Below are 23040 nucleotides of genomic sequence, written 5' to 3' on the forward strand. Positions count from 1 at the left end.
TAGAGCTTCTCTATCCATTCATTTGTTGATGGGCACTTAGGTTGTTTCCAACTCCTTGCTATTGTGAACAAAGCCGCGATAAACATGGGTTTGCATATATCTGCTTGGATGTCGGTTATGGTCTCTTTGGGGTATATTTGCATATATCTGCTTGGATGTCGGTTATGGTCTCTTTGGGGTATATTCCCAGTAGTGGAAGTGCTGGGTCAAATGGTATCTCTATTTGCAACTCTTTGAGAAAACACACCACTTTCCACAGTGGTTGCCCCATTTCACACTCCTACGAACAGTGAATAAGGGTTCCAGTTTCTCCACAACCTCGCCAGCATTTATTGCTTGCTGTTCTGTTAAATTTTGCTAGTCTTACTGGGGTGAGATGCTATCTCATAGTTGTCTTGATTTGCATCTCTCTTCGAGCTAGGGATTTTGAACATTTCTTCATGTGTTGTTGGCCCTCTGAATGTCTTCTTTGGTGAAGTGTCTGTTCATATCCTGTGCCTATTTTTCGATTGTATTATTTACCTTTGTCTTGTTGTGGTGCTCAAGTATTTTATAAATTCTAGATATAAGTCCCTTATCTTACATGTCATTACCAAACACTTTTTCCCAGAAAAGACAATACTTTCTTACTAGTTAAGCTTTTTCAGGACTTCAGGAAAAATTTTTTGGTTTAAGGTTTAGATGTAAATTTCTCCTTGATTTCAGGGCAAGCCAATAAGGGATGCACTGCCTCTTCATTCCACTCATATAGATGAGTCCTAGTGACTGTGAAGGGCACAGGTGCAGGGATCAGGACTAGATGTAGAGTTTTTTTAATAGATTCGTCTAATAGTGCCTATTCAGAATCCTGAATTATATAGCCTTAGCTTTATAAACACTTTAGGATATTCTCATTTGTCTTCTGGGTAAAATTCAGGTTTAAGGTCCCAATTAAATTGAAGGGGGAGATACGTCTATTACCTGCCAAGTAAGTGTCCCAGAGAAAATTAATTTGGATTCAGAGTAAGTAAATCCACACAGATCAGCTTGGACCTTTGAGCTTAGATACTGACAAATACGATTTTATATTGTACATTTAAGTCTTGTTTTGTCTTGCATTGTTGTTGTTCTTGTGTACCATCAATTTGGAACAGACCCATAGCACACCCTCCAGCATGTTTGCTGAGGCAGTTAATCACAGGAGAGGTGAGTGCCTTTCTTCCATGGATTTGGCGTTGCAGAACAACTTCATGCCAGTAGGCCATCAGAACTCCCTCTGATAGCATTAGTGTCATGTATTAAGTGTGTACAAAAGCTAAGGACATTGGCAGATAACCATTTTACAATTGTATTAAAAATAATCAGCCACCCAACAGTTAGGAGAGAGAGAGAGAGAGGGTCATATGTTTTTTTAAGGTCTGGCAGACTTCAGGCAAGACTTCTAGATATACGATTGGCACATCACATAAAAATTCTGTTTCTCATTTCAGTCTCTGTGGTTATGTTGTGCTCTGATATTTTGCCATCTTTTGCTCACTTCACAGAGGCATGGAGAAACACTGTTTTATAAAAAAGCTGGTGAAGGGCACTGTTTTAAGCTCTGTGTATTGTTCAGCCTTAAAAGCGAAATAAGACCAATCCACCCCACAGGCACCAGGGGCTCCTTCTGTTGTTTGTCTGATTTCTTCCTGAGGTTAGCCTTTTGGAAGTACCACCTTTCCTTGGTCACCCCACAGCAGGGGCAGGAATTGCCTGCCAGGCTCCGCTCGCAACTGCACCATGTGCCCTGAGTGCACCCCTACAAATCAGGAGCCCTGCAGTGATCAGATGACTGCCTATCGTTGGATAACTTAAACGATAATTGCCAGTGTGTGAAACGGGGAGGCTTGGATGCCTCTGCTTTAAAGCAGAGATGTCAATTTGGAAATCATAATAGAGGTGTCGTTTCAGAACACACAATTATTATTTTATTTTTTTTTTTTTTTACAAAGAATAAGGGCTTGTCATCTCTAGGCCCAGGCATGCGCCAAGGCACAGATCTGGGGCTTGCAGAGCAAGATTCAGAAGTGAAGAGAGCAGCAGTGCATCTGAGTTTCTTTGGCCTCTTGCCCCAGGTGCCCCCGAAAACATTGACCTTTTCCCCCTGTGAAGTCTCTTTAGTCCAAGAGCATCAGTGGTAGCTTCCCAGGCAAGTAGCCAGCCTCTGACTTTATGATTTAATAAGCCTCCCAGGGACTAGGCTGCATTGCATTTAGCAGGACAGCAATGTCAGCACTTTAACCTGAGTGGTTTAAGAGACCAGAAGGATGAAGGGTGATGTAAGCAGTTTCTGAAAACCTTGTTCCTTCAGGAATTTTGGTTCTAGTTTTTTGATATCTAGCAACCTTGTCTTGAAAGTCAGTCAGATAAGCTCCTCTTGTTTATTCTTCCAAATCTAGTTAGGCCTGATACTTTATTTGCTAAAATACGTCTTGGTCTCACTTTACTTGTTAGAGCTCTGGTAGCAGAGTCAACTGGGAGTTGTGCTGCTAATCCAAAGGTGGGAACCAAATAAATCATCGACCTTCCAAAGGTTTTCAGAGGCTGTAAGTCACTTTGGAGGAAGAGGCTTAAGTCCAGCTTTCTCCCTTGGAGCTGCTGGTGGATTCAGACCATATGCCTTTGCATTGGAAGTACAATTACATATGTTCTAGGCTGCCAGGACACTTTTCAGTAATCTTTAGTGTTAAAGGGATCCTGAGACCAAAAAGTTTAAAAACCACAGGACTAGAGCCTGTGGTGTATCAAAAAGGAACCAGAAAGAAATGTCTGCAGAGTTAAGTTGGTTTAGATGCCAAGTTGAGGAATTTGGATTTATTTCATAGGCAGAAGGGAGATACTAGTTTGGGTTTGGGTTATTATTTCAACTGAATTGAACTAGCAGATCCCTCCCCTCTTGCCACTCCCCAACAGCAAGCCAGTCTGGGAATTGACTCTTGGAGGCACTCTTAGCTTCAGCTCCAGGAGCTGGCTTGTCATACCAGTGCAGGTCACTGTGTTCTGATTGATTCCACTGGTTGTAGAAGGTCTGAACATGTTTACTTGCATTGGAATATTGATTTTTCTCTGTTACCTGATAACTTGATAAAAGAATATCCTCAGGATATAATTGTTAAGGACGGAGCACTTGCTTGTTTATTCTTTCTAGACTAACTCCCACATTTGCAGTTTCTCAACCATGCTTTCCATTCAATTTGAAGTGATAGCTTTTGGATGATCCATATTACTGCTCCAACAATATTTTTATTTTTCAGAGCTTTCTTACTTTTTTTTTTATTGTCTTTGTAGCCATCAGAGGAAATGATCTTGAGATGCAAGGAGCCCTCTTGATCTAGGAAATTGCCTTGTACATATTCAGATTATTAACCAAGGAATGAGCAAATAGCTATTTTCATATAAAAAATTTAGAATTTCACAGCCCCAGTTGTGATTCTGTTGATTTATTATTTCAGCGTGGTTTGATAGTAGTTTTTAAATAGCTTTCTTAATTGTACTATAGCTAATACTTTCATTTCAATTTCTGAATTATTCCTTAGTGATTCCCCTTATCTTCGAAGGCATTTTAAGATATGTAAATAAATGTGTTAGAGCATATATCAACCAACCTTTTCTATAAAGGCCTTTTTTTCCTGTAAAATGCTTTTACTGAAAAGCAGTTTAGGGACTTTTTCAGTTAAAAGTGACTAGATGAATTCCACCTTCTCTCTCTCTCTTTCTCATTGTTGTTGCATTAGAACCAGCTGATCCTCCATTTGGTTTCCTAGTCTGTAAATTGCACAAGAAAAGATTGTCTATTTTTCACCCTCAGAGCCGCTGGTAGATTCAAACTGCCAGAGAAGCATGGCTTCTGGGTTAGCAGCACAACTCTTGAAGACTGACACTCACTCTAGCTCTGAAAAGCAACCACAAACAATATGAGATTGAATGGGTATTGCTATCTTTGATAAATTTTTATTTTCAAAAGCAAGAAGCTGGGCCAGTGTTACTAACCTCTACTTTACACTCTTAGTGCAACTGTTTGTTTGGACAAATCCTTTTTAAAGTAAGTAAAGAATTCTTTTAAAGATGAGTAGCTACCTCTTTAGTTTTCAGTGTTTTGGTTTAAGATATTTATTTAAAAAGTTTTTCACTTTCTTTCCAAATACTTTGAGATTTGTAGAAATAATACAGAATTCTATACTTACATTTCCCAAAGGCTAACTAACATTTTCCACATGTGCATTATTATCCTATTTTTCTTTTCTTCTGTTTGAATATGGTTATTAAATTTTTTGTTAGTATTTTGTCTTTTGCATACTTGTGGTTAATATATCTGTGAAACTACTAGAAGCATTGTTTAACTTTTAAGAGCAGAGTGGCCCATAGACTTTTGAAGAGTATTTCTGTAAATAAAGATTTTTGTGTAATCCTCATATCTTGTAACTGTGTTATATAAACATTATGATTATGTATTACAAAATGAAAGTCCTAGTATTTTCTTTCTTTTCTAAATGGGTCATAATAATACAACCACTGGTGTGCTTTGCATGAACACTATAGGTATAGAGAATGAACCAGGTAAGCTGTAGGGAAAGGAAAATGTTTTCTATAAAGGCTTCAGTGACCTTTTAAAACATTTTTAAATTGAGATCTTCAAATCATGACAAAATACAGCTTTAAGCTTGAATAATTCCCAAGCCATACCTGATTTTATGTTATCAAATTGCATGATAGATAATTGAATCAAGTCAAATTCGTGATATCCAGAGCAGATGGTTTACAGCTGCCTGCTAAAGTACTATTGTGTCATTTTCCCATCAGCACCTCTTCACAAAAAGCTAACTCTGGAGGAGAAAGCTGGGTTGCGGGTTTTTGGTTTTGGGTTTTTTTTTGGGGGGGAGGTCCTAGGAGTAGGTAGGAACAGTACTACTCCCACAGAGCTCTAGTGGCCTAATGCATAGGGAATTGTACTGCTAACCCAAAGGCAACACCGCCAGAAAGGGAGAAAGATGGACATTTTAGTCCTGTTCAGTTTACAGCCCCAGAAAACTACTAAAGGGTCAGTTGAGTTGGTTTTGACTACATGATAAAAAGAGAAGGGTGAGTGGGATGTGATGCTTATTAATCCAGTAACTCACTATCTTTCTTTATTCAAAAGCAGTAGGAGGAATTTATATTTGTTTTTATGTTTTTCTTCTACTGATGTAACTATACAAATTTTTTTGTTTTATCAGTGAGTGATGCATGATGGAGAGGAGGCTGTGTTGGTGGTGATTAGCATTTTGGTTATTAGTAGTTAACTCAAAGGTTATGCCAGTCCCACTATATCACCTGGGAAGCAAATGATGCCCAGCACATTTTATTCTATAGTAAATAAGCACAAAGAATGCATTTTCCAGAAGGATCCCCTTGGAGCTTCTCCAGAGACAAAGCTTAATGTTTTGATTTTGCTTTGATTTAAGGAAGTCACCTCAATAAAGACAAGCCTTTAGAAGAGAATTAGACTTTGTGGCATTATAAAATGGTATCATTAAAATTGAGGTGGTGGTGGTTTTTATGTGTCGTTGAGTTACCTGCAACTCACAGCCATCAAGTCACCTGCGACTCACAGCGACCCTATGTACAATTAGCCCTGAAAACTGCTCTATCCAGTGCCAACTGACACACTTACCCTCATTACCCCAGTCACTGAATCAGTCCATCTCCTCAGTGGTCTTCCTCTCTTTCTCTATCCCTCCATTCTTCCAAGCATGATGCCTTCCTTCGCCGACTGGTCTCTCCTTGCAGCATGGCCAAAGTATGTCAGACGAAGCCTCAGAATCCTTGACTCCAAGGAGCAGCCTCGTTCCACCCTCTCTAGTATTGAGATTATCAAATCCAAATTCTTCTGATTCCGGAACCTCTTTTGCAGTATTGTTTTGTCCTCCCATCATTTTGAATGTTTTCTGCATTAACACAGTAGAGGCTGATATTTTCCTACTGAGTTACTGGGATTGGGATTGTTTTCCAGGCAGAAGTCTTAAAACCAAAACAAAACCCAACCCAAACTCATTTCGAGTCAATTCCAACTGATAGTGATCCAATAGGGTAGAGTAGAACTGTCTTGTTTTGTTTCCAAGGCTGTAAATCTTCATGGGAGGTAACTACTGCATCTTTTTTTATCTGTGAAGAGAGTAGTGAGTTCCAGCTTCTGGTTAGCAGCTGAATGTTTTAACCACCAGGCCTCCCAAGAGTATTTAAGAAGGCAATTCACTCTGGAGGATACCCATCACTGACCTGTCTGGTTTTCAGAGGCTGTAAATTATATCGGAGGAGATTTCCCATCTTCGGTGGAGCAGCTTGTGGATTTGAACTGTATACTTTTGCGTTGGCAGTGCAACGCCTTACCCACTGGACCACTTTTTATAAAACTAATTTATTAATAATAAGTAAAGTACTGTCTATATAAGATAACAATTGTTCAGAATATAGTTACTCTTCTACAATTTTTTTTCCCTATCCATGTACCTCTTGCTGTCTCTTCCCTTTCACATTCTATATATTAAGTTCTAAAAGAAATGGTATTACTTATGGGCCGCTGTAAAGAGGAAGGAAAATCCTGCCAATTAAAGTGTGTTAGATAATTTTGAGATGCATCCTAATTTTGTTGTTACTGCACTACTCATAGCAACCTTATGAACAAAGGGCCTGAAGCCTTTCTATAACATTTATCAAAGTTCATAGAGTTTCTGGAGTCATATCCTAATTTTAGATATGCTAATTTTTTAAAATTTTATTTATTATTATTAATATTATTATTACTATTTTGTGTGTATACCGTCAAATCGGATCTGACTGTTACAGGGGGAGATTGTCCGTCCTTCTCCAGCAGAGCATCTGGTGAATTTGAACCACTCACTTCTGGGACTGCAGTATAGCTTCTTGCCACTAGGCCACCAGAGCTCACCGATGCTAATTTTTTTAAAGTATATCTTAGAAGTGATGAAATACAGTAATTCTATTGCTATAAACAAATATATGAAAATCCAAGCTTTCAAACAGGAAGAAAATATTTTATTGCTTTCTGTCTTCCCTCATTGCTTATGATATTCTCATTCTTCAATAGTCGAACTTTCAGGTATTCTTTTCTTAAAAAAAATTATTTTATTAATTTTAATGAGCATTTACAGAGATTTTGGATTTCCATTCACTCATTGTTGCACTTTTTTCTCTACACTCCCCCTCCCCCAGTTCACTCCTCTCTTCGGAAGGCAAAAGATAAACTCCTGAAAGATAAACTCCTTCATTGGTATACATTCCCCCCCCCCTCCCCTTTCAGGTATTCTTAAGGGTAGGGTTTATAGGTCTTGTCTAGATAAAAAAGCATCATTTAGCAGCTGGTTGTCCTGGGCAGGAAAGATCACAAGCCATGTTGATAGAGCGTCTGCTGTATCTCTTCCTTTGACTCTGTGGAGAAATGCCAGTTGCTGGGATAAAGTGACGGCACATGACTATTCCTAAAGCCAGCTGGTTTTAATAACAGTGAATTGAATTAAATCAATTGGGAAAGATTGGTAGCTGTTGCCCTTATCCTGCATCTCTGCTTTAAAGAAAAGTCTGGCAGGGAGCTGGAGACCTATTCCTAGGAAAACCAGGCAAGATTCCACTGGAGAATAACACCAGCCATTTTTTTCCTCTGGCCCTTTTCGTTTAAACTTATTCTGTGGTAGGGAGCTTCTCTTTTAAGCTGGGTTATAATATGGTGAACTGAATGCCACTGGGCCACCTTTATCAGGTGTCTTAACTGGCCTTTGTTGTACAGAAAAGCAAAAAGAACATTTTAGCAGAAATGTAACAGAAAATTTTGTGTCATACTCTAAGCTTCTAGCTTCTTTTAAAGCACCACAGTGCCAGTACTATTGAGCCCATATTCCAACGTGGGGACAGGTGGCTAGAGCTGAGTGATGGGACTCTAGCTTTCCTGTTTGCCACTCTCCATCATTCACAGTGGGCACCCCACACACACTTATTACCCTGCTGGACCCTGAAGGGTACTGCTGCGTAGCATAGTGGTTTGAAGCATTTGGAATTAAAACAGACTTTTATTGGTGGCTTGGTCCTGTTGCTTAATAGGTGTGCTTTGTTTCCTTTGGAGTGTTTTGTATACTTCTCCAGGGCGCAGTGTTCTGATATATGTATAGTAATAACTGCCAACACAGAGGCAGGTGATTCGAATCCACCAACTGCTCTGTGGGAGAAAGATCAAGTCTACTACCAACAGTTTTCTCCTGTGTGATTTATAGCCTCTGAAAAACCCACCAAAGGGGGTCAGCTACAAGTTGGTTCTTGTTCAGAGACAATAGAAAGGGAGAGAAACACCTACTTTTACCTCCCCAGGTTATGATGAAGCTTTAAAAAAGGAAATACATGTGAAGGGCTTAGTATATTGCCTTTTTTTAAAGTGTGTCATATATGATGAGTTGAATTCAGATTATATAATGAAGGATTTTTGTCAGTTTTAAGAGTCTCTTTTTTTTCATGAAAAAGATATGGGCAGAGTAGCATGAGTTGAGGAGACACATGGGTCATTGATGACATAGAGGAAATGAGCACCAAGAAAAATGTTGGCACTGTGTAATTATCTCTATGTTCGCCTCATTTCTCCTTTCCTGCGCTGATCTCAAGCCTCCTTTTTATCCACTGGAGGTACTGCAAATAGAGGGTAGATCATGTATGAAGTACTTATTTCTTACTGGACAGTAGTGAACATAACACAGCGGTCATATCCAGCATGGGCGCTCTCTAGTTCTTCATTAATTTATGACTCTCAGTACTTAGCTTATAGGAAGGGTGTGATCCTACATAACAGGTGTTAGCCTGCTATAAAGGGGGAAGTTATTTATCTTTCCCCCTGTTTTTCCTTATGAATGACCTCTGAGTTGGTAATTGACAGGGATTATTGCCATTTTTTTAATCTCTGCTAGGAGGCTGCTGGAGTCTTCCCTCATTTCATTATCCCGTTATGATGGAGCAGGATCCAGAGAGCACCCAATATACCCAGACCCAGCGAGGTAAGGCCAAGTGAGAAGTGGCATTAGGTGGGGGGAGGGGCGGCCCTTGGGTTGCCATGCTGTTGGTAGCCCCCTTGCCTCTCTGGTCCTGGTGCTCTGTTACTCTTTAAGTTACAGTTTTGAGACAGGTGGTTCAGGTGATGGGGAATTGTTACAGGTAAGTGAATAGAACCTCTGGTGATAGACGATTATAAGTGAGCCCTTGTCTTTTAAGGCACTTTTCTGCACATGGGGGACTAGAGAAGAGAGGTGAGAAGGAAACAGGTTTTTATTTTTAGAGAAGTTATGGACAAATAAAAAAGATTGGTGTGCTGTCATTTGAGAGGACGTTTAGACAATGAAAAGGCAGCAGTTAAACTTATCCAGTTGTTGAATTTGGGGAAATTACCTGAAGGAAGAGAGATGGCTGGAGAAAGATGGCCTAATCAAAGCAGTTATCACTTTATTAAAGCATTTACTATACACATTTGAGTGAAAAGTTCTTGAAGAGAGAGAAAAGAAATTCAGCAGAAGTCAGAGCCCATACTGATCATGGTAACTGACCAAGCATAGGGTGTTCAGTTGGTACAGAATATGTTTTCCTGTAGAGAGCAGTCCCTGGGAGTTGTCAGAGCTGTATTTACTATTAGTGACCTAAAAAAGGGAGTAGCCTGTACTTCATTTAAAACTAGAGTTCATTGTGAGCCTCTGTCCAAAAAGGGGGGGGGCATTTACAGTGATGGGGCTAGCAAGTTAGTATGTTACTAGTATAGATAAGCTAGAATGAAATGAACTCTGCAGATATTTTAGACTCACTAGGAGTATGAAATTTGTTTATTGCTGCTGCACTTATGTTCGGATACTATGCTTTCTATCTGTAGTATTAGGAAATGTCTCCATTGTGTTCTTCTGGGGTTGGTTTTTTGTTCTTTTTTTATCAAGACAAGTGAAAAAAGTTTATTAAGGTAATAGAGGCATAACTAGTGAAAGGTGAATTATGCAAAAGAGTTAAAGTGAAAAAAATAAAGATGAAGAAAAATGGGGAAAGGACCACTGGAAAGAAAAGGGAAAGGAGCAGAGCCAAACCTTCCAGCATGCCTTGCAGAAAAGGAGAGGAAGATCCCCACTGTGTTCTTAGCTATCCCCTTCAGATGGAGAACTCAAGAATCAGGGAGCTTAAAAGACCAAGGACTTTACAAAAAGAAAAAAAAGAAAGATCAAACACTTAAAAACAGGTAGAAAGTATACATGATAACTGAAGCAAGGAGTCCATGTCAGTTTCTAATTTGGTCTGATTATAACTCATCAGTGAGAGAATATATTTTTGGTTGAGTGAAATACTTTGAAATGCTGAGATAGAGAACTTCTTGCTATAAGACTGTTTCTTTGAGAGCCACAGTTGGATTTTTAATCTGACAGAAATCAATAGTGATTCATGAAGACTAAGGTTGTTTGTTAGTTTCCCCTTCTCTATTATAATAAATCTGTTATACCTATTCTGCATTCCTTATCACAGAAAGTATCATGCTTTATGGTGTTGGTAATTTTACATTTTCCCTTTGAACACAGATAGGTATTTTGAAGAGGAATGTGTTCTTTTTTTTAAGAAAGCATAAGGAAAAAAAAAAAGAAAGCATAAGGATTTTTTTTAAAAAAACATTTGAGAATTTCAGGGACACTTTGGATTGTCTGCAGTAGGAAGATGAAGATGAATGTTACTTCATTATTGTTGTTATGTACCATCAAATGTGAACTGACCCGACCCATAGCTGACCCTCCTGTGGGCTTTCATAGGCAGTTAATTACACAAGTGGAGATTGCCCATGTTTAATTTCTTTTTCCTCTTAGAATTCATCATATTATGCCATATGTCAAAATCTGGGATTTCTCTCCTGTATTCAGATTCTTTTCTCCTCTCTGGTATCCTAAAGGGATGAGACTAGAATATGTTTGTCTTTCATAATGTGTCCGGAGGGTTTTGGTTTGGGTTTTCAGTTGTGCAATTTTGTTGCCTAATGAATCCTTGTCTGCCAGTGAAATTAAACTATTGTTTTTTTTAAGAACAGAAATTTGTAAAATTTTGCAAAAAATATGTTTTAGTAGTAGCAAAGTAATTATTTCTAACTCTTTTACCAAATTTTTGCATTAGTTAGGATAGGCTGCCTATCAGTCAGGGAGTGAGTGGACTTACGGTTACTTTTTAAGAACAGTTCCCCTAGAATGAAACTTCCTCTTGATATTTTTTTCCTGTTAATTCTTTACCAGATAGTCTAATTAACTTGAGAGTTTAACTATAGTTCATTGATTTCTGCTGAAAGATATGTATGTTTTATAGATTTAAAAGGAAAAAGATACACAGGAAAAGAAAATACTTGTGATTCAGTGATTCATCTTTACAAAATGCATGGCAATAAGGAGGCAGTGGACTTTACCAGTTGAAGCTTTCAAGAAGTACTTCTTACATACTGATTATCTTGGCCTGGTCACCTATGTCGTTTAGGCCCACATGGCATACAAAGATAATTTGGATTTAGTGGTGCTAAGTGCAAAATATTGTTCCATAATACAGGCATTGCAAATTGTCAGCTACCCTGCATGGGAATTCCAGTTGATGATTGATCAGATGGACAGAGTACTTCTGATGACATGCATTTGAGATACAACCTCAGCTTCTGTAGCAACAGCAGAAATTTATCCAGGAATGTGAAAAAAATACAGACTGCCAGATGTTTCTAAATATTTCATATAGAATTTAAATAATGATGTTTTCCTTTTAATTAAATAACCATTTTTTTTTACAGTAGCAAGAGACAGGTATTACTTTCCATTGTACATTTAAAACATTAGAGAAGTGCGTGAAATAAAAAGTTCCCCAAGAACCTTCATTATAATTATTGTGTCTCCTTTTAGTTTTGTGTATAAATATAGAAATATGTTTTTATATACCTGTTGGTGTGTACATAACTATTTTTAGCACCACCACCCCCCCAGTGTATTTTTTAGGTCTTTTCAAAAGATAGAGACATATTATTCTTTTTAATAGTTACTTAGTGATTCTTTGTATGGCTACAATTTATTTAATGATGGGCATTTGGGTTGTTTCCCAGTGTTTCTCTTGATAACAATGTTGCAAATGAACTTCCTCCTACATCTGTCTTTGTAACCTTGTGTGTTTCTGTAGAATAAAATTCCTAGTAGAATTACAGTGGAAATGGGTGTGTGCCTTAGGCAGGTTTTCAGTCTTGAGATGCCTTAGTACTCCACTTGATAATATCACATACAACATTTGTCTTTACTGTTTTCCTTTCACCTTCTCTATTTACAGTCTCAAATCACACAGAGTGTTGTGAAAGATGGAGGACACACTTGAGAAAAAGGAATAAAGGAAATTGTATGGAACACTAGAAGTTGTAGAATATAAAGATACTAAATTCATATCTGGAACATAAAGGTTCAGACTGTTTACTTAGAACAGCTAAGGATAGAAGAAAAATGAATTACTTCTATACTGCTCAGTACTATATGGAGTCTTGGATACTCTGTAAGAAATAGAAACATCCCTTTGTTAGGGCTTCTGTTCTCCATAGTATATATTTATTTTCATGCTATATATCTCATGTTACAAATATTGTGAATTATTAGTAAGAGATCATTTTAAGGAGATATCTGGAACTATGTATATTTGTTGGAACTGTAAGAAATTATTTGTGAAGATGACCTCTGTAGATGCCTTTCTTTTACCATCTCTAGCCTGTTTTCTCATCTATAAAATGAAAGAATAGGTGATCTCTAGGTGACTGAAGCTCCTTTGATTTCTTAAATTTGAGAATGATGTTGAGTGAGAAAGGCTATGAATCTTACAAAGAGCATCCTGAGAGGCTAAAGTGGAGCCATTCTGTTAGAAGCTATAAAGAAAGGTCCAGTATTGTCTTCTCAGGAGGGGGCAGCTTTTGATCAGATGATGACTGGTTAAACAGCTCATTTGCCTCCTCTTAGAACAGAAACATTGGTGATAGTCTGATAAGCATGTTCTGCAGTACAAACCTCCTAGTGAGTTAAATGCCCTTTATTTTTCATGTCTCGGGAGTTTGTCTCAGCAGGGAGATGTCATGCGAGAGCTCAATTTACTGTCCTCCACCAAATTCCCTGCTTCGTGCTAGTTTGTGTTTGTCCATCTGTCTCTCTCAGATTATCTCCTGCTGCATACTACGCCCAGAGGATGATCCAGTATCTTTCTCGAAGAGACAGTATTCGCCAGCGCTCTATGCGCTACCAACAGAACCGTCTCCGTTCTTCCACTTCCTCTTCTTCCTCAGACAACCAGGGTCCATCAGTAGAGGGAACCGACTTGGAGTTTGAGGACTTTGAGTAAGTATATACCCAGTTTACTCTCTTCTCTTTTCCCAGGCTGTGAGTGCTTCTGAGTTGGCTACTGTCTGAACCACTTTGGTTCAGAAGCTTCAAAGTCCTACGTTATTATTTATGAGTAATAGAAAGTATGAAGGACAGAGGGGAAAACTACCCAGGGTACTCCCACCTCTGACAGCTGCATTATTGATTCACTGGAGCCTGTGGGTAGAGATATCCATTGGGCACCAGGCCAGAATCAAAAAAGATGGCTGCTGCTCTTGGGCAACATTTTTCTGTCTCTTTGCATGTGCATTAACTATGGATATGGTTCTCATGTGCTATATTCAGACATCTGATAGCCAATAGGGTTGGTGATTATTTTCATAAGCAGAATTGGTATGGAGATGAGTATTTTCTGTCTTGGTTGATCAGTCTGCTTTTCTAAGGTCCTTTTCCCTTACTTGAAGGTATCTTCGTGATGGTGCAATGGTTAAGTGCTATACACAACTAACTAAAGGTCTGAGGTTTGAACTCAACAGCTGTAGAGTAGGAGAAAACATCTGGACATCTACTTCCATACAGATTTTGCCTCAAAAACCCTGTGAGCAGTTCTGATCTTCAGAATTAGAGTTGCAGCAAACTTGTGGACAGCAGTAGATCCCTTGCTTAAAATTTTCTACAGCTAGTAAACAAGAAGCCTTTGAAAGTTCCCTGTTTATGTGGTGAGTTGAGAACTCTTTGCTTTAAATGAGCTTTTTGAATGGTTAGTGGGAGTGAGAAAGTGTTAGCTAGGCCACAGGTCAGCTCCAGGCTCCAGAATTTTTTCTCTTCAATCCTTCCTGCTGGGCTTTGCATTCGCTATCCTGACCTATTCTGCTCCTGACCTTTCCTTACTTATTTCAAATTGGACACTTTTTTCTTGTTTATCTTCCTATATTTTAATATTCTCAACATGAAAAACAAGACAGAAGTGTTGTTAAGTGGTATTTTTCTCTCACCTTTTTTGCTAGCGGTATGAAATAATGCAGCCTGTCAGTCATTTTCTCCCCCCCCCCTTCTTATCCCCCAGTTCAGTCAGATCTGGGAACTTAAAGAGTTCTTGCCTCTTTTCAGACCTCTTCCTCTTTTTTGAGATGAATGGAAAGCTCAGGAGCCATCTTGCAATAAAGCTTTATGATTGCTGGAGAAATCTATTTGACAGAGAGGATTAAGGAGGTGGGAACAGCCTTTGTACCAGTTTGCCTTTTTGATGCTATGGTAAACACGCTAGCAGTAGCACAGTTGGAAGCTAGAAGAAGACTAAATGGGAAGTTTATTTGTCTGAGTAAGAAATATGGAGTGTCCTGACACAGTGTGGCCCAGAGAACAGAGGTGGTGACCCTCTGTCACCAACTACGGGATTCATGCTCAGCTACTCAGGACTCTTTAACCTGCATCTTCCCTGTCCCTTCTGGGAAGAGGTGAGGGCTTGTGCTGGCGGTGAGGGGAATACTGATTCTCCGTGTCGTAGCTGAGCAGACATCTATAGCAAAATATCTTTGCCTGTAGGTATGATTATTTTTCCAACCCTGGGGTCTGTTCAGCATTGAGGCCATTTAAACGTATATGCTGAGGCTGCTGAGATGGTGCCACTGCTGGAAAGCCTGAGTGACTTTCTTTCAGTGACGCTTTGGTGTCCTGGAGGTCAGTGCTATGGCCTGCTTAGCCCTCTTTTCATGTAAGCTAGCGAGGCTGTGTTAACTCTTTGCAGTGGTGAAATATGGGGCTCTTGCCTTTGAGCTGTGTCTTGCCTCGTGACTTGTCCTTCACAATGGAGTTCTGGGTTAGTTTAAAATGTTCTGTTCTAGTCTTACCTTCCTTTTCTTCTGCTACCACCTCCTCTCTTTCCCCTTCCCTTCCTTCCCCCTCGATTTTCCTGTGTCAGACTGCCTCCTCCCTGTGCTCCCCACAGCCCACCTGTGCTCTCGCCCCCCCCCCCCCCCCCCCGGCTTCAACATGACCTGACTTTACATTTTCTTATTCACCTTTGGTGCACTGACAACCTTGTTTTTTTTTCTGGGGGTCTTGTATTACTTCCTGATGAGCAGGGATGGGTTGATTTCTTGAATGCCCTTCCCACAACACCTCTCCTGCGTATTTGTCCTTTTTTTTTTTGGCTGTTGCAAGCCGTAATCTTGTTTTTAGTAGCAGGTGTGTGTTAGTCACCTAATATTAGCAGTCTAGGTATTTTAATGTAGGATATTGGTGGCTAGTTGATAGAAACTTAACTATATGTGCATTCTCTGTCTCCTTCCCTGCCTATCACCCCACTGTAAACTGAGTGTTGCTTGTATTTGCTCCTGTGCTCTTAATTTCTAGGTTGTCTGAATAAGAAGGTAGTAAGAAATGAGAAAAATACCAACCCGTTTTAATTTATGTGAGAATTCTCATCTTCCATGTGGAAGTGTGGTTCAGTGTCTGTCAGTGCACCTCTTGTGCATTACCACTGTTTGACCAGCAGGGCCTTGAATGTTGCTGTGATGCTGAGCAGATTTCAGTGTAGCCTCCACATTAAATTAATTAGGAAGAATTTACTTCTAAATATCAACCATTGAGAACCCGGTAAATGACAGCAGTACTATCTACAACCAATTATGGGACGGCACAGCATTTTATTCTGTTATACATGGGTTTCCCTTGAGTTAATAGCTGACTTGATGGAGATGCAACAATAAGAGTAGTCCTTTTCCTTAGCTGTCTAAGTGGAACAAAAGAGGTTTCTGTTGTTGTCATCATGTGCCATCCAGTCATCTACTACTCATGGGCACCCTATGAACAACAGACCAAAACCTTGCCCTATCCTGAACCTCCTTATCTCCACCGTACTCAAGCCTACTGTTGCAGTTACTGGGTCAATCCATCTTCTTTAGGTCTTCTGCTCTTTCACTGGCCCTTTACTTTGCCAAATATGATTTTTTTAAAAAAAAAAACACCGTCCTTTCAGGTATACAATGAACCAGGTAGTTTAATATACAACCTGTAATATTCCTAATGTTGTAATTCTGTCTCATCGAGTCAGAACCAACTCATAGCTGACTCGACTCTCTAGCACGTTTCAAAAGCAGTAAATCACACAGGAGGGGATTGTCGTTCTTTCTCTTGTGGAGCAGCTGGTAGATTCAAACCACGTGCTTTAGATTAACAGCATAATTTCCTACCACTCGGCCACCAGCACTTCCTAACATTCCCAGTAGGGTGCTGTTAAGAAAAGTGATTTTTCTATTGAGCTTTCTCCCTATCACAGCACATAGGTCCCTGCGTTTGCTGTCCCATTTTAATTTCCTTCACCCTCTTCCTCATTTGCCAGCTTAAAGATTTCTCTGCTGTTCTCTTGCTGTTTCTATCCAGATAACCCCATTACCCAGATCCCATCTTTTTGGGGTTTTTTCCATCATCTGTTGAATGAAAAGTATTTGACATACTAATATTTTCTTATGTCTGTTTGTTTATCATGTGGTTTGAATCCTCCAGCTGCTCTCCAGGAGAAGGATGGGCAGTCTCCTCCTGTATGATTAAGTGTCTCTAAAAACCCGTTGAAGGGTGGTCGTTTCTGACTTGATGGTACACAACAACAACAACATGTGTGTTTATAGTGAATAGAACTTTTATCTATTTAATACATATAAATATATTCATATACATAAGTACATTCCTTTATTTCTAGGATATATTTTTCTGTATTATAAAAACAGGGATTGCCCAGATTTTGAGTTTCATACCTGAAGTTGTCATAAAGTCAAATTTGAGTGTAAGTTGAAACTGTTAGGTATATAGAGTTTATATCTAGTATCCGTCAAATCTGTCAGTGACATATTTGTCTTAGTATATACTATACCTTGCTGTTGTTGTGTGTCATCTAGGTAGAACTGACTTCGGTTACCCTTCAGTGGTTTTTCATAGGCTGTAAAATAGCATAGGAGAAGATTGCTCATCCTTAACCCGTGGAGCAACTGCCTTTGGGTTGGCAACATAACTCCCTACTCACTAGGCCATACATTAAAAAAAAATTAAAGAGAAATTTCCAGATACATGTTATTTAAAAAAAAAACCCAAAACAACTGTAGTCTAATCTCATGTATTTTGACCATGTGGGCAAGAGGGATCAGTCTTTGGAGAAGGACATCAGGCTTAGAAGTGTGGAGAGACATCACAGTAGGGGAAGTATGAGATAGATTGACAAAGTAACTGGAGTCTGGGGTAATGGGGATAGGTGTTTCAGAGTCGGTGAGATTGACTCAGGACAGGGCGGGGTTCAGAACTATTTGCAAAGGGTGACTAAGTTGTAGGAGATTCGATGACACATAACAACAACAATAATACAGTAATAACAATTATGCTTTGATGCTCTATTTGTTATTACAAACCAATATTTGTACTTGTACTTTTTAATACAATAAGTTTTATGAGGTTGGTTCATAATTACAGGTTGTACGTAAGTCTTGCTGCTTGTAACCCAGAGACTGTATATTCATCTTTAATTTTATTAATCTTCTCAGTAACCCAATGAGTTAGCTAATGTCTTCATTATGATTTTTCTAGAAGAGGAGGCTGAGACTGGCCAAGTCACAAACATAGATAAGAGAAAGATATTTGGAGTCTTGACTTTTATTGTCCTGCCTATTTTGAAACCTTTAAAAATGATGTACAGCCATATTTGAGCCCTTCCATAAGTTTGCTATAGAACAAGACTAAGAAGATTTAATTTTTGGGAAGATGGCTTTGGAGATCAGTTAGCATCAGGTTAAATTTTCTTTCTTTTGTAGTTTGGATTAATGATCATCTTCCTAGGCAGACTTCTCCTGCCATTCATCTTCTCTGCTGTGAGAATTGAGACTGCAGGGTCCCTGTGTTTATCAAAATGCAGAAACAGGACATTGAGAAACCTGCTGTCGGCGAGTCTCTCCTGGAGCTCTCAGCAGCTGTCTTTGCATAAAGATGTTCACAAGTAGGGAAAAGGTGTGTCTGCCCCTGACATTGCTGTCTGCCTGCTTTCAAGCCCTGGCCACCTGTTAGAATGTCAGTGGTGAATAAACATAGGAGAACTCCTATTTTCATTTTCACAATCCCTCTGGAAAGACATAAAAAACCCAGGTTAAGAGCTGTGTCCCAGAAGTTAAGGCTTACAGTAGAAGTAAAAAGGACCGTGTGCTCCTTTGTGAGCCATTGTTCCATTTGCCCTTCTCTATTTTTATTAGGTATTCTAAATATAATTACAATCCCAGAATCATCCCCAGCTTATCCTGCCCTTCCTGCCTCACTGGAAGAGATTCTTGCTACTTTGCCTTCGGGAACCCCTGTTGGTAACAGTGTGTTGGACTGCTAACTTAAGGGTTAAAAGTTCGAATCCACTTGCCATTCCATAATAGAAAGCTGTTCTTGTTAATATTTGTTGTTTAGAGCCTAGAGTCAACTACGACTCACAGTAACCCTGTGAATTGATGATAGATCTGAATCCTGCCCTATCCTATGCCATCCTCGTTAACTTTGAGATACTCAGGCCCACCATTATAGTCACTCTCATTCCATGTTGTTGAGGATCTTCACCTCCTTTGCTGACCCTCTCCACCTTTCCAGGCATAATGTCCTTTTCCAAAGACTGGCCCATCCTAATAACATGCACAAAAGTGAGATGAAGTTTCACTATCTATGCCTCCAAGGATCAAGGCTGTGCCTTGTTTTTTTAATTGTGTTTCTTAATTCACATTATCTATTTCTTGTTGAGTTAATTTTGCTTTTTTGAGGAATTGGTCCATGTGAAAATCTAGTGTCATATACACATGATTTATGTGTACTGTACCTTACTAAGTTCACTTATTATTGCTTTTAGGCTGTGTCTTTTACAAAACATACTCTTTTCCAACACTACAACTCAAAGGCATCAGTTCTTTTTTCCTCTTTATTGTCTAACTTTCAGCTTTATAGCAAAAAAAAAGTATAGTTTGGATCAGGTGTACCTTGGTCTTCAAACTGATATCTTTGCTCTTTGAAAATCTAACAGAGGGTCACATGAGTTGTTATCAACTTGATAGCAGTAGTTTGGGTTGGATTTTTGCCTTTTCAGGCAGGATATCCTGGGAAAAATCCTTGCTAATAGGTACTGGAAAAGCTGCAGGCTAAATCAACCACAAATATCTTCACTATTTATACCAGCTGAGTATATAACCTGAGTTATCTTCAGGTTGCACAGAAGAAAGCAAATTTCTCATGAACAGTTGTGATACTGGTCTGTACTTTTGTTTTCTGCCTGGAGAAAATAGCGCAGTGAGAATTCTAGTTGTTTAGGATTATTCTTTAGTTCTATTCCATTTCTTTTTCCTTTTTTCTTTTTTTTTATTAGTAATTTCAATGAAAATTTACAGAGACTTTGGATTTCTATTCATTCATTGTTTCACTTTTCTCCCCTCCCAACCCTCCCCCCCTCAGTACACTCCCCTCTTAAAAGTAAAAGAAAAATTATTTCATTGTTTTGCAATCCCTCCCCCCAGGTCCACTCCACTGTGCAGCCTTTGCTCTGGATTCCTGTCATGACAAAAATACCTAGACATAAATCCCTTTTAAACAGTTTTCACCCTCATCTGTTTCAATGCAGTATACAGTATTGAACCCATCGTTCTCAGTCTCCCCCCAACCCCGATGTCTGTCCTGTTTTATAACAGTGGCACCATGCAGTATTTGTCCCTTTGTGACTGAGATACTTCACTCAGCATACTGTCCTCCAGGGTCACCCATTTTGAATAATATTTCATGAGTTCCCTGTATTTCAATGCAGTGTAGTATTCCATTGTGTGAATATACCATAGCTTCTCTATCCATTCATTTGTTGATGGGCACTTAGGTTGTTTCCAGCTCCTTGCTATAAAAAAATAAAGCTGCGAGAAACATGGGTGCGCATCCATTTCTTTTTTATTAATGCTTCAAATTTACTTGGCTGTATTTTAATTCCCTTTATCCAGAAGTCCATGTTGTGACCAAAATATTCAAAGGGTTTTGCTGTAAATTTTATAACATTCGTTTCTGTGGGCTAGAGATGTGTTCTGATTCCATGATTTAGAATGATGTGTTCTAGAATTACCACATACACATGTTCAGACGGTGTCTCATGCAGGAAGTGCATCTCCTGGATGGTACCTCTCTGGCAATGCAGATCCACCAATGACTTCGCAGGAAAAAGATGGGAAGTTTTACCCATGCAGTCTGTACCCTCCAAATAACCTGCGGGAGGGTCAGTTAGGAATTGTTTCCAACTTGACAGCAATGAAGATTTTTGAGTCTTGGTTTCTGGTGTAGCTGAAGAGAGTTCTGGCCTTCTGTGACATAAGTTGGGAAGGTTGTTCACCCTTCATTCGTAATCTGAAGTTCTTTGTGCTTTTGAAAGGGATTTTTAAAAATTCTTGTAGTTAGGAATCAGATAATACTGTTCTATCTTTATCATTTGCCTGTACATGGACTCTGATAACTTTGTAAAACATATTTGTTTACTTCAGATTCTCACCAAGCCCTTGGTAGTACTTGCTGCTGCTCTCTTTTGTGCCTGGAGTTTCCATGTCTATAATAATAAATATGTAACTTGTGACCATGAAAGGAAAGGTGGCTATTGTCATCTGAATTCTTGGGGATTTACATGGTCTATTGATGGCATCTGAATCATGTTTGCCTAAGGGGGAAGAGTACAAAGAAATCTGAACTGTTTGGAATGCCTGATTGAGATGTTTGGACTTGACTTTTTTGTCAGGGGAGTGGGGTGCAGCCATAATTTGTCCAGTATTTTAGGCAGTTAATTAATAGTATCGATTTAGGTGAACTAAAGTAGCCAGTATATTGATACAGGAAAAAGAGTTAGGTAGAAGTGGATGTCGAGTTCTGAGGACAGAATTTTAGGTATTAGATATAAGTTGTGTTTGTAATTTTGTATTGTCTAGTTGAAACCAACCCATAGCTGAACTTCCAGCACATTTTCAGAAGCAGTAAATCACATGGGAGGAGATTACCCATCTTTCTCCTATGGAGCAGCTGATAGGTTCAAACCACCTTATTTGCCTTAATAGTGTAATTCCTTGCCATTAAGCCACCAGAGTGTTTTTAGGTCTAAGAGACCTTAGAATTTCTAAGAATAGAGCTGATTTGTAAATAACCCTAATGGAATTAGGATTAAAAGCTAAAAGCTCAGCCATCTTATTTCCTACTTCTTCAGATAAAATATTGCTCAAATTTTTCTTTTCCTAGACCTGTCTCTATGCTAGCATATTAGATTGAAAAGATACGGAGATAGGACACATTCTTGACTCACACCCTTGTGAATTTTGAACCATGCAGTGTTTCCTTGTTCTGTTCTGACAGCTACCTCCTGGTCCAAGTATAGGTTTCATATAAGCACAGTCAAGTGTTCTGGGATTCCCATTCTTCTCATAGTCAGCCACAGTTTGTTGCCATCCACACAGTCAGATGCCTTTGCATAGTCAATGAAACACAGACATTCCTCTGGTATGCTCTGCTTTTAGCCAAGATCCATCTGACATTAGCTATAATATCCCTAGTGCCAGGGCCTCTTCTAAATCCAGCCTGCACTTCATGCAGTTCTCTGTTGATGTGCAGAAAATCCGGGAGGCTGGGCTCTATGAGGAGAAGTGCGGCATCAGAATTAGAGGTCAACTTATCAACAATCTGCATTATACCGATGACACAACCCTGCTTGCTGAAACTGAGGACAATCTGAAGCACTTGCTGCAGAAGGTCAAAGACAGCAGCTTTCAATGTGGACTGAAGCTCAACATGAAGAAAACAAAGATTCTCACCACTGGGCCAATTGGCAGCATCATGATAGATGATGAAGAGATTGAGATTGTTGACAGCATCAGTTTCCTTGGCTCTACATTCAACACTCTTAGTACCAGCAGCCAGGAAATTAAAAGACAAATTGCATTGGGAAGGTAATGTCAGAGACCTCGCCAAAGTACTGAAGAGCAACGATGTCAGTCTGGAGACTTTGGCACACCTGATACAGGCCATGCAGTTACTTGCTATGCATCAGAGAGCTGGACAATAACGAGGGATGATAGAAGGATGCCTTTGAGCTGTGGTGCTGGAGATGAATTTTGAATATACCATGGACAGCTAGGAAAACAAACAAGTTCGTCCTGGAGAAGGTGAAGCCAGCCAGGCTCCTCCTTGGAAGCATGGATTCTGAAGCTTCGTCTGACATAGGTTGCACATGTTGCAAGGAGAGATCAGTCCTTAGGGAGGGACATCATGCTTGGGGGGCAGGGGACAGCACAGGAGAGGAAGACCCTTGATGAGATGGATTGATTCAGTGACTGGGGTAATGGGGGGTTGTCAGAAACAGTGAGATTGGCAAGGGATAAAGTAGGGTTTCGAACTGTTGTATATAGGGTTGCTATGAGTCACAGGTGACTCGACAACAACAAATATATTAGCCAGTGACTCCTAGAACGGCACTTAGGAACTGAGACCGCTCAATCATTGTTGTATCCAGACCCCTCCCTCTTGTTTTTAGAGATGAGCCCTCAGTTCTAGTCTTATCTTAGACTTTGATTTGGGGCTAATCACTTTACCTCTCTAGTCATCATTTTGTAAAATGATATTAGTCTCTGGTGTTTATTCTAGGTCT

General features: G+C 39.4%; 1 protein-coding gene across 5 annotated transcripts in view; it reads left to right on the top strand.

Annotated features, from left to right (window-relative positions):
• Positions 1-23040, top strand: part of AMBRA1 (autophagy/beclin-1 regulator 1) — a 237517-nt gene that overhangs the window by 90071 nt on the left and 124406 nt on the right. For 2 of the 5 annotated variants that reach the window (XM_006896722.1, XM_006896725.1), the window contains 2 exons: positions 8961-9047; positions 13215-13394. In XM_006896722.1, the coding sequence (XP_006896784.1) occupies positions 8961-9047; positions 13215-13394 (267 nt within the window). The remainder of the gene's footprint in view (positions 1-8960; positions 9048-13214; positions 13395-23040) is intronic. The other 3 variants (XM_006896726.1, XM_006896723.1, XM_006896724.1) reach the window with 2 other exon arrangements.

Source organism: Elephantulus edwardii, unplaced genomic scaffold, assembly GCF_000299155.1.
Source record: "Elephantulus edwardii isolate Elephantulus edwardi_28Jun2011 unplaced genomic scaffold, EleEdw1.0 scaffold00189, whole genome shotgun sequence".
Classification (NCBI taxonomy): domain Eukaryota; kingdom Metazoa; phylum Chordata; class Mammalia; order Macroscelidea; family Macroscelididae; genus Elephantulus; species Elephantulus edwardii.